The 11,788-nt window shown below is 38.8% G+C and overlaps 1 protein-coding gene across 1 annotated transcript in view; it reads left to right on the top strand.

The window, feature by feature from the left end:
* The first annotated feature begins 1,856 nt into the window (after nucleotides 1-1,856).
* The window catches only part of LOC116974744 (EF-hand calcium-binding domain-containing protein 14-like), a 46,142-nt gene continuing 36,210 nt past the window's right edge, over nucleotides 1,857-11,788 (top strand). Inside the window, exons 1-2 of the mRNA XM_033023459.1 lie at nucleotides 1,857-2,021; nucleotides 4,864-5,033. Coding sequence (XP_032879350.1) covers nucleotides 1,909-2,021; nucleotides 4,864-5,033 — 283 coding nt within the window. The 5' untranslated portion in view covers nucleotides 1,857-1,908. The remainder of the gene's footprint in view (nucleotides 2,022-4,863; nucleotides 5,034-11,788) is intronic.

Below are 11,788 nucleotides of genomic sequence, written 5' to 3'. Positions count from 1 at the left end.
AGCAACCGCAGGGTCTCATAAAGCAAACCACAGAAGGTATGCTGTATATTTTTACATTAAAAAGGGCTTCTAAAGATCCCTTTATACAAAGTTTAATATTGCGAGTAGCTCATTTTGGGCCCATTATATCCCGCAGTATTTTTCTCGGCATTTGGGGCACAAATCTACCGCAATGTGAACGTTCTAAACCAGCGCGTTCCACGGGGACCCACTGGAAAGCTGATTTAAATGGGCATTTATTTACAGCAATTGAACACTGAATTCCTTCCATTTGGCCTATAAATTAATGTAAATGAGATTTAAAAATCATGTTTTATTGTGAATTATTTGTGAATATTATTTGGACATTTAGGCTATTTAAAAATGTTAATCATTTATTAAGAAATGGATAGATGTTTAGATCTAGTAATTGAAGTCTGAAATTAGCTACAATTAGGTAACTAACTAATTATATGCTTTAATTTCAGGTCATCCAAGTAAGATTATTTTATATTTGTTTCAGAATGCTTCAATCTATGATAACTGAAAATTTCATTCAGTTCTCTTAATTTTTAAGAAAGTTATGGGCTTTTGACTGTTCACGATCACAGCTTTTTTGTTATGTCCATAGAAAATCAATAGGGAACAAGATGCTAATTTCCGAGTATGAAAATGGCCATAACTTTTTAAATACTTGAGATATGAAAGTGAATTAGGTGTCAAATTAAACTTATTTGTATGCTTTATCTGATGGGATAAATTACAGACTTGATTTTTAAAATCTCAAAATTTTGTAACATTGCTACATCAATGGAGAGAAAGTTACTGCCACACATTTCCTTGTGTCAGCATGCTCGGTGAATTAAAATGTTTCCTTACATCTTCTATTCTCATTAAGGTAATTTTCCTAATATGCTTTTTCTCTCGCCACAATTTATGCCTGGCTGCAAAACATCGACAGTTTTTTGTTTTTATTTCAGAATTCCAACATTGCAATAATTCATTCTGTTTTCTCGAGGTTAACAAGAAAGCTAAAATCAATCCGCATTCGATGTTGTTTGATGATTCAGCGCTTTCTTTTTAGGAATGCAAACAGTCGTTATGATGAGCATAAAAACAAACTGTTGGAGGAACTCAGACTGAAGAAGTGTCCTGACCCCAAACAGTCCACTATATCCACAGATGCTGCCTGACTCGCTGAGCTAATCCAGTATTATTGCTCAAGATTTCAGTATCTGCAGTTTCTTCTGTCTCAAGTTGTTATGATGAATTACACAATTTATTTTATATTTTGAAGTACATTGGGCACGGTATATGTTTAAATCCTGAAAGTCCGCGTATACTGAGTAATAAATAAAAGGCGTTATTACTTGTCTTTGAAGCAGGCGCCTTTCAGATCAAGTAAAAACCTTGTTACTATTTGGTGCACTACTGAAATGGGATTTCTACATTATATAGGCTAACAAAACACCCAAATGTATCGCGCAAACAGTGAGTCATTGAGTGCGGGCTGCAAGAGGTCCCGTCCTGACCGACTGGGTGGGGTCTGTAGGTAATTGATGCTGAAACTTACCAGGCGTCTGGGAGCTGGTAGGTTCCCGCCTCACCGCCGGTTTCCTCCCACATTCGGTTTGTAGGTTAATTGGCTTCGGTAAAGATTGTAAATTGTTCCGTGTGTAGGAATAGTGTAAGTGTGCGGGGATCACGAGTCGTGTGGGATCGGCGGGCCTGTTTCCGCGCTGTATCTCGAAACTAAACTAAAGTAAATCTTGTTACTATTACTAGTTTGTTACTTGTTACTAGTTTGTTATCTCCAAACTAAACTAAAGTAACCCTCCCCGGAACTCCACGGGTCACACTTGCCTGAAGAGAGTGAGAGCGGGCGCTGGTTGAGCGCTGATTTGTGAGCGATTTCCGACCGTGAACACCATGCCGGAGTCAAAGAAAACGGAGAAGTACGTGCTGCTGAACGACGACTCTGAGACGGAGGAGTTCAACAAGATGAACATGTCCCTGATGGACGGTGGATCGGAGAAGGACGGGTAAGGACAAGTCGTGACCAGCGGCACACTAGTTAGTAACTGCTTTCCCAAACAAAAAGAAACCATGTGTAGGAAGGAGCCGCAGATGCTGGTTTACGCCGAGAATAGACACAAAATGCTGGAGTAACTCAGCGGGACAGGTAGCGTCTCTGGAGGGAAGGAATAGGCGACGTTTCGGATCGAGACTTCATTTTGCTCTGGTAGTGTTTTACACACAGAACGGGCAAACTAGGTGGAGTTGCGGCTCCACCTGGGTGGAGACACAGACTTGCGGCTCTTTCTCCAACACGAAATACTGGGTGGACTCAGCGGGCCGAGCAGCATCTGGGAAGGGAATAGACGGGCGAAGTTTCGCGGTGGGACCCTCCTCCAGGTCCGCTGAGTACAACCAGTCCTCTGTGTTTTGCTCAGAATTCCAGCATCTGCCGGTTTTTTGTATCTTCAAAGGTTACTGCGATATTGCAGCCCTGTTGGGTGTTGTTCTTTCTTGGGAACCTTGAAGAAACTTTGGTCTTGTTTCACAGAAGAGCAAACAAATTATCCTCACTGCCTTCACCAATAGCTGTTCTGCAGTCAATATCATGAGCCATTATTATTTAGTGATTCGTGGTAACTTGCACATATTGCAAGGTCTTGTTTGTATGATAGTTAAGAATCCCACAAAAGTACAAATATTTTAAATATCCTTTGAATATTGAAGTTTTGAGGCCATTCTGTCATGGACGTTGAAGGTGATTATGGTGTGTGTGTGTCCAGGTTAAGGCAGGACTCCATCCCTCTGAACTGTAATTGTTTACAAGTCAGAATTGCGGTCGCCAACAGAGTTTCCAGCGGCATAAGATGCTACAGGCGCGTCGGCCAGTACATCCACCCACCCGCCTCTCAAAGGCATGTTCGTATGTAAGGGCTGTACATAGATAGGGGATTCGTAACCCAGAACAACCATTCCCTTTGGTCTGGATCCTTGTATGAATCCCTAGGATAGAATGACCTGACTCAGATAGTCATACAGCATGGAAACAGGCCCTTCGGCCCAACTTGCCCATGCCAATCATCTACACTAGTCCCACCTCCCCACGTTTGTCCCACATCGCTCCTTCTTAACCATGTACCTTCCAAATAAAATTCCCATACACTCCCAAATAAAATTCCCATACACTCCCAAATAAAATTCCCATACACATCCCAGAGCATTTTCAAGCTAGTAATGACTAATAATGTGTAGGAAGGAACTACAGTTGCTGGTTTAAACCATAGACACAAAAAAGCTGGAGTAACTCAGCGGTATAGACAGCATCTCTGGAGAAAAGGAATAGGTGACGTTTTCGGGTTGAGACCTTTCTTATGACTAATAAAATGTTTCATGGTATTTGTACATGGCTGGTAACAGTATACGTTTCATTAGTTTAATTATGGATAGTGTGTTAGTGACTTCAATGAAATGAAAGAATTACAGTAAGTATATGGGGAGCGATAGGATATTGGCAACATAGCAAATCGGCACTTCGACAGAGAAATCAACTTGCAGATAGTTCTCAGAAATTGAGCCCATACATAATCCAGGGTTTAGAATTGCAATGTGGCCATTCAGGATCATGTTGGGCAATGCTTCTTCACACGGAGGATGACTCACATTGGGAACAATTTATCGCTAGAGGCATTAAAATTTCAAAATGAGGTCATTAATAGAGTGATTTTATGCAAGTGAAACAGATCCATGACTGACAACTGGAGGTAAGATTTTAGAACAGTCAGGATTGTGTTAAACAATACTGCAAGCCTTTTCCCATTCACAAGTTCCTTAAGTAATGGACCTCCTTGATCAGTTCCATATGTGACGATCATAACAATGCTGAAACCCCTCCAAAACAAGTTACTATGCGTTTTCCATCAATAATTGTTCTGCCCCAATATGCACATGCATACTTTTACCCTCCAAATATCACCCCTCTTGCTTATTACCAGCTTTTAGTCAGAAAAACAGGAAGAATTCAGAAAGTCGGGCATTCTGAGGAAAGAGAAGCAGAATTAATGTTTCACATCAATGTTCTGATAATGGCCTGAAATTTTAACCTTCTTGCTGCCTATCTTGTCATCTGAGCCCATTTTAAATGACCAATTTTAGAAATTAAAAGTTTAGAAGCAATATTACGCAATTCCAAACATTCACATTAGAACAACACCTTGGCACTGAACCAAAGAAAACTATTAAAACTGGTTACTAAAAGCTTTGTCAAGTAAATGACTATTCAGGAGAGTTTTAAAGAAAGAAGTAGTAGGAACAAAGAAAATTAGGGCAAGCTAAGTGATGACACAACCATGAATGATGATGGCTGTGTACACACAAGAGACAAGAGTTGGGTGAGTAGAACGTTATTAGAAGGCTGCAGGACTGGAGAATGCTGTAGGACTAGGAAGGAAGCATGCCATGGAGAATTTTAAATACAAGGGTAGAAGTCTTAAAATCAGTTTGATGGTGGGGGACACAACAGACAATGGATGAACTCAAGTGCATGAAATGTCCAAGATGGAAAGCTGACCAGGACAATTGTGGAATCTTGTATGTCTCAGCTATTATGCTTGCATTGGCAATGCTTCTGAAGGCTGATTGTAGTACAGTGTATTATTGCACATAGCTATAGCGGTGAAATATATCAATCCACTTCAGTGCCGTCAGCATTTTACCTGTAATACTAAGAACACAAAACTTAATAAAACTCGCAAACTGTTGGATTGTATCTTGATTAATGCGTCAGGTGTGTGGAACACATTAGTGCAATATAACTGGAGCAAAAGTGTGATGACATTGTGATAGTAATTACATTTTTTCTTTCTATTGTAGGAGAAAATATACTGCAAGTAAAGCTGGCAGACGTTCTGCTTGGTGTCAGCCACAGTGGGTTTGTCACAGTTTTTTCATCTTTGTCCTCCTCACAACTCAAGTATTTTTGTTTCTCTGTATACTGAAGCTGCGCCAGGAAATACAGATGATAAAGACGGAGCAAACCATCGGTAAGCAAAACGTAGAGATACAAGCCAATCACTTCAAACTGCTATGCAAATAAATTAACTTATTTTACCATTGCTTGATTCAAGTTCAAGTTGGGGTATAAAAATATACACAATTATCTTAATTACAATTTTCCAGCCTTAGATTTGAACAAAACTGATAATGAAATAGAGGTTTTTACAAATCTCATTCAAAAGCAAATTAAATGCAGAATTGTGGAGAAGGTTCAGGGGAATAGGATAGCTCTTTGAAAGAGCTAATATAGCATCTTGGATTGTGCAATTCTGAGAATGTATGATATAACATGTACAGAGAAGGGACCATCAAACTCAAATAATTGCTACCTACATTTTTCTGTCCCACCTCCTGATGTTCTTTATTTCATTAAATTTTGTAACTATTCAAAATGAAAGCATGCAACTTTCTGTTGAACATACAGCTTTAGCTTTACTGATACTACAATCATTTTGGTTTAAAAAGCCAAATTCTACAGCTGCTTTTCCACCTAATTCCATAAACTAAACTCAAACATTTCCATTGGTCAGTTTTATCAATTAGTTCTGTAATATTTGAACTCCATCTAAATTAACTCATCTCAAAATTTTGACCATTCCAAATAAGCAAAATCAAATTAGCCTGATGATCATGTATTTCCCAAAGGTCATTAATTCTATATTTCGCTCATTGTCTTTTCACTTTGCCTTTTTATTTTAGGCTACTTTGTTTGGCAACTACCAATATTACACATCATAAATCTCATTGCAGTTTATTCTTGTAATTATGAGGATAAAGCATGTTGGGACTGTTAAATGAGAGACCTTTGAGAGCCCAGCAATAGATTACTTCCCCACTGTTATAAAAAATGGATCGCCTCTGGCTCATTCCTGATCTGCACCATGGGAGATCATCTGGTGAATTGAAAATAACAAGGGTCCATCCAGTGGACCCTTGTTGGCAGCTTTCTTGCAGCCTGAAATCTATGACACACTTAATCTTGTTTTAAAGACTTTTTACTATTCAGTAACAATGTTAACCTCTGGATGTGATTTGTAATATTATCCATTATCCATACTTGCCTGTATTGCTGTTAGTTGGCTTGATTGTACTCTATCCAGCCTGTGACCCAAACTCGACCTCTCCACCTTGCCCTGCTGCTCTTACATGTGGGCCTATACAGAACCAATTATATGCAACACAATAAAACACACAATATCAATGGATATTTTGAAGGCAGAGATAGATAGATTCTTGATTAGTATGGGTGTCAGCGGGTAAAGGGGAGAAAGCAGGAGACTGGGGTTAGGAGGGAGAGATAGATCAGCCATGGTTGAATGGCGGAGTAGATTTGATGGGCCGAATGGCCTAATTCTGCTCCTTTCACTTATGGACCAATCAGGCCATGGGATTGGCCATGTGCTGTTGAGGGGAGTGGGGGAGGGGGGGGTGGATGAATGCTGAAAACAGGAGAATTCAAAACTGCTTAAACCAAATTAACGCATCAAGCAAAAATATACTTTTTTAATTGAAATGATAATTTTCTTTGAAACACCTTAGATACCATCAATTAATACAAAGGTTAAAATAAACCACATATCTGCTCTCATCTTTACAATCAAGTCAGTGACCTAATTCAATTGAATGTGCTCTCACTACATGTGACAGACAGGTGTGCCACTGATGGGGCCAGCCCTTCAATTCAGGACATTAGTCACTCTTGCGGCTGACCTTGAAGGTTGGCTTTAGTAGATCAATTCCAATTTCCACTCTGGAATGCATTGATCCTGAAACTAAGGGTGAAATGTCTGATAAAAGCAGAATTAAACCACATGTCATGGCAACATCTTTAGTTTTTGGCGAGAAAGCAGGAATATGCTATATTGGCACAGACTATATCGGAGCTTCAACGGAGGTCCTTTTCTGAAAGTACAATTACATGTAATTATCTTCAGTCTCCTACAAACAATGTCAGGCAAAATATTGGGAAAAGTTATGTAAACATAACCTTCCATTCTTCAGTCTGAAAATTTGACAACCATTGAGCAATTTTTGCTGCACTTTTGATAAATTCAGAAATTAAGGTAATGAATAATGTCATGGTAACTTGCAGAATTAATTAAACCTTTCTAATGCAACACTCGTTCATTTATTTTCCTGGTTTCATTTACATTTGCGGAGCTCGATTTTACATCAAAACATTATTAAACGTGCAGGGTATTTTTATTGTCTAAAAGCATCAATACACAGATGTGGGGCAATTTTCAATGAGTGATGTTCCAGAAAGAACAATCTGCCCACTGAGAAACTAAGCCACTTTTCAACCATTGATTTCAAAGGGATGTGAGCAAAGGGACAGTGATTCAATGGGTCAACTGATTGCCCATTCATTGATGTTCTGTATGATCTCTAATAACATCAGTCTCTTGCGTTATGTTTCAGCGTTTGAATGATGTTCAAGGCATGCTTTGATCTTTAATGTTAAGAAGTAATTGCATTCGATCACCCGTACCTAAGTTTGTTGCCTGCAAATTTAGCAAAGTAGAACTCCAAAAAAAAGCTTTGGTTTCTTGTTTCTGTTTGAGGTTTTTTCTGGGGAAAAAATATATATCTTTTTCCAACAAAGAAAAGTGACTTCTCATTAGTTATTTTCTACATTTAATCTAAAGAAGGCTGTTAAAACTAACGAAACAGAACTGCAATTGTGTATGAAAAGTCTTGCTGGCTTTACAGATGAAATGTTGATTGATAAATTACAGCTACAAGCAATGAAAGTTTATCAGCTAGCTGCTTAACATAGAACCCAAAATAAAGCATAGCACAGGGCAGGAATAGGCCATTTGCCCCACGGTATCTGTCAACCATGATGCCAACATTAAACTGCATAATTCAGAATTAAAGAACATTCTTCAGAATTAAAGGATGTTCTTTTAGGAAGGAGGTGAGGAGAAATTTATTTTGTCTGAGGGTGGTAGAATTTTTTGTCACAGAAGGCTGTGGAGCTAAGTCAGTGGATATTTTTAAGGCAGAGATAGATAGATTCTACTGCAAATGTCATTACCATCACTGCATTTTAAAAAACTTTTTTTAAACTTGCGCTGTACATACCTTAAGCATAAAAATATTCTAGATACAAAGTTTTGTCAGTTCAGACATGTTAATGATTAAAATATTTTTATTGTATGATTGCCATGTATTTACTTGGATTGGGTTGGGTTATTTGGAAAGCAGTTCTAAATAACCATGCACAGCTTTTGGCAAATATTGTTCAAAGGTTTTTCATACGAATTGTCCATGTGATGTAATATCAAGTCAGTGAGCCATGCGATAGGCCTTTCAGCCCACTGAGTCTATGCTGATCATCAGCCATCTATACTTATCCTATTTTATGCTGATTCCCCCTCAATTTCATCAGAATTCTACCACACACCTACATTAGAGGCAAGCTACAGTGACTTATTAATCTACCAACCAGCACCACTTTGTGATGTGGGAGGAAACTAGAAAACCTGGAAGAAATCTACGGGTTTACAGCGAGAATGTGCAAACTGCACAGCCAGCACTCAAGATTAGGATTGTGAAACAGTGCCTCTGCTAGCTGCCTCATTGTGCTGCCTCAATGTGTATTACATGAGAGACATTTTAATTTATTTGTGGAATTTTGTAAAGGCTAAGGCTTCAAACTGGAGGCTCCTTTCTCACTCCGGCATACAAACATGAGGGATTTCTGAAAGTAACAATGGTCATTTTTGTCTGTAAATTCAGAAAGGAAGTGTGATTGCATGGCACACTGGTGCAGCTAGTAGAGTCACAGCCCAGAGACCCAAACCCAATCCTGACCTTGGGTGCTGTCAGTGTGGAGTTTGCAGGTTCTCCCTCGGTCCACTTGGGGTTTTCTCACAGTGCTCTAGTTGCGCCCCCCCCCCCCCCCCCACATCCCAAAGGTCATATAGGTTAGGAGTCAATTGAGCATTGTAAATTGGCACATGGTGACCAGTAGAATCTGGGGGACTTGATAGGAATGTGTGGAAAATAAAACAAATGGGACAAGAGCAGAGGGATCTTGGAGTGCAGGTACATAGTTTCTTGGAAGTGGCAATCACAGGTAGACAGGGTGGTCAAAAAGGCTTTTGGCACATTTGCCTTCATCAGTCAGATAATTAAGTATAGAAGTTGGGAGGGCATGGTTTAGTTAATTAAGACATTGGTGAGGCCACATTAAGAGTATTATGTTAAGTTTTGGTCACCATGTTATAGGAAATATGTTGTCAAGCTGGAATGGGTGCAGAGAAAATTACGAGGATGTTGCCAGGTCTCGAGGGCCTGAGCAATAGGGAAAGGTTGAGCAAGTTAGGATTTTATTCCTTGGAGTGCTGCAGGATGAGGGGTGATCATATGGAGTTGTACAAAATCATGAGAGGAAAAATTGCAGTATTTTGCCAAGAATAGGGGAATCAAGAACTAGAGGACACAGGTTTAAGGTGAGGATGGAAAGATTTAATTGGAACCTGACTGGTCACTTTTTTACATAAAGTGAGTGGTAGGCGTATGAAATGAGCTGTTGGAGGAGGTAATTGAGGCAGGTACTATCACAACGTTTCAGAAACATTTTGACAGATATGTGGTTTAGAGAGATATGGGCCAAACGCAGTCAGGTGAACTAGTGTTGATGGGGCATGTTGGTTAGCATGGGCAAGTTGAGCTGAAGGATCTGTACTGTGTTGTATGACTGTAAATGGAGCATTAGTGTGAATTGATGGTTGGTCTGGACCCGAAGGACTGAATACTCTATTTCTGTGCATATTCCTCTATTACTCACCCAATAAATGAGTTTGTAACGCAGAATTATTTTATCTAAATGCCTGTTGAGCAGTGTAATTATTCTGCAATGTAATTAGAATCACTGTAGAGTTGCTTGAAATATAGCGACAGTTGTCTCGTTTGACATTAGCACTCATACTTTCCATATTTATAACCCAAATCGTGCAATCTTACATTTAAAAAGTACTTCCATACATTTAAATTTAAATTGTCGAAGATGCAAAGCAACTGGATTGGTTAGTGCCCATTTTTCATGAGTATATTGTGCAATGGGAGATCTAACATAAGATAGATTGTACTAGTGATCACTTTGAGTTGAAACCATTGCCATTGGGAATTTAGACATTGGGATTCTGTTTTAGTGCATGCCTCTGCAGGCAAGTCATCCTAACTTTACTTCAAACATCTTCTGGGCCAACTTCTGGAGGATTTTTCTTCATTAGTGAGAAAAACAGAACCTATGTAACATTAAAATTTGTGAAATCCATTTGTATTGCTTTATGCAAATTCTAGATAGCAATTAATTTGTCTAGTAGTTGACGAATATGATAGAACTTTGAGATCCAGAGTGAAGAGAATTAACTTATTCTGAATGAGGATTTTCAGAAATGTTCAAATTGATGATATCAATTTGCATAATATCATTTTACACGGAATAGGAATTTTTAGGCTAAAAACAACTGATCCCAATGTTTTTAAAAGTGGCAAATAGTAATCAGTCCAGATAGAATCTGACATCAACATCTATATGAGTAGAAGAAAAGATTTATAAAGAAAATTAAAAGTACATATGTTTTTCAGATGTTTTTAAAAGGAAAGATTTGCTTTGAATGTTATGATTAGATGCCTTAGACTGTTCCCATTGAAATTGTGACTTGGAATTGAAAGCATCAGAATTAATTGCAGCAGATGTTTTACTAACCTTGTGTTCAATGTGATCCATATTTTATGATGTTACATTAAAATATTCTCCTTACCTACTTAATCACTTTTGTTTGTGCTTGAGCCTTCATGGCAATGCCTAATTTCCCTTCCCAGCCTTTTCGTCTTTACCATTATCCACACTATGCAGTTGTACACACCAATGTAGAGATTCCTTAATATGCTTGGTCTCCCATTGAGAGAAATTACACAAGCTGCAGTCCATTGTTTACCAGCTAAAATGCAAATTGGTTCAGCAGCATTCATTAAAGTTAATAGAGAAATAGAACCAAATGAACCAATAGAATAAGTCGATATCATTTCATCTGTTCAAAATATTTAGTTCCATGCCTATTCGTAATCAAAGCCTCTGCTTCGCTCAACAGCCAAGACGTCAACTGAATGTTTTTTTCCCAAATTAGTTTTCTGAAATTTTGCCTGTGCTATATTACTTTTTCTGCTTGGGGGTATGATCCCTATCCTAGTATCTCCTCAATCTTCTAAACACTTCTCAATGCTGAGAACAAAAAGCCTTTCATAATGTCCCACATAAAAGGTTAGTGTTTAGAATTTAAATGCATGTTATTGGAGGTAATGTATGTCTGTGGATTGACAACTGATTGACAGAAATGAAACAGACGAGGAATAAACAGGTTTCTCTTGGGTGCCAGATACTAACTAGCAGAGTAGCAGAGCATCCGTGCTTGGGCCTCAGCCATTCCTAACATAGAAAATAGGTGCAGGAGTTGGCAATTTGACCCTTCGAGCAGGAACCGCCATTCAATCTGATCATAGCTGATCATCCAAAATCAGTACCATGTTCCTGCTTTTCCCCCCATATCCCTTGATTCTGTTAGCCCCAAGAACTATATCTAACTCTCTCCTGAATACATCCAGTAAATGTATCTCCACTGCCTTCTGTGGCAGAGAATTCCATAGATTCACAACTCTCTAGGTGAAAATGTTTGTCCTCATCTCAGTCCTAAATGGCCTACCCCTTATTCTTAAACTGTGACCCCTG

The sequence above is a fragment of the Amblyraja radiata genome, chromosome 1 (assembly GCF_010909765.2).
Source record: "Amblyraja radiata isolate CabotCenter1 chromosome 1, sAmbRad1.1.pri, whole genome shotgun sequence".
Lineage (NCBI taxonomy): Eukaryota > Metazoa > Chordata > Chondrichthyes > Rajiformes > Rajidae > Amblyraja > Amblyraja radiata.
This window is presented reverse-complemented; position numbering and strand designations above follow the sequence as displayed.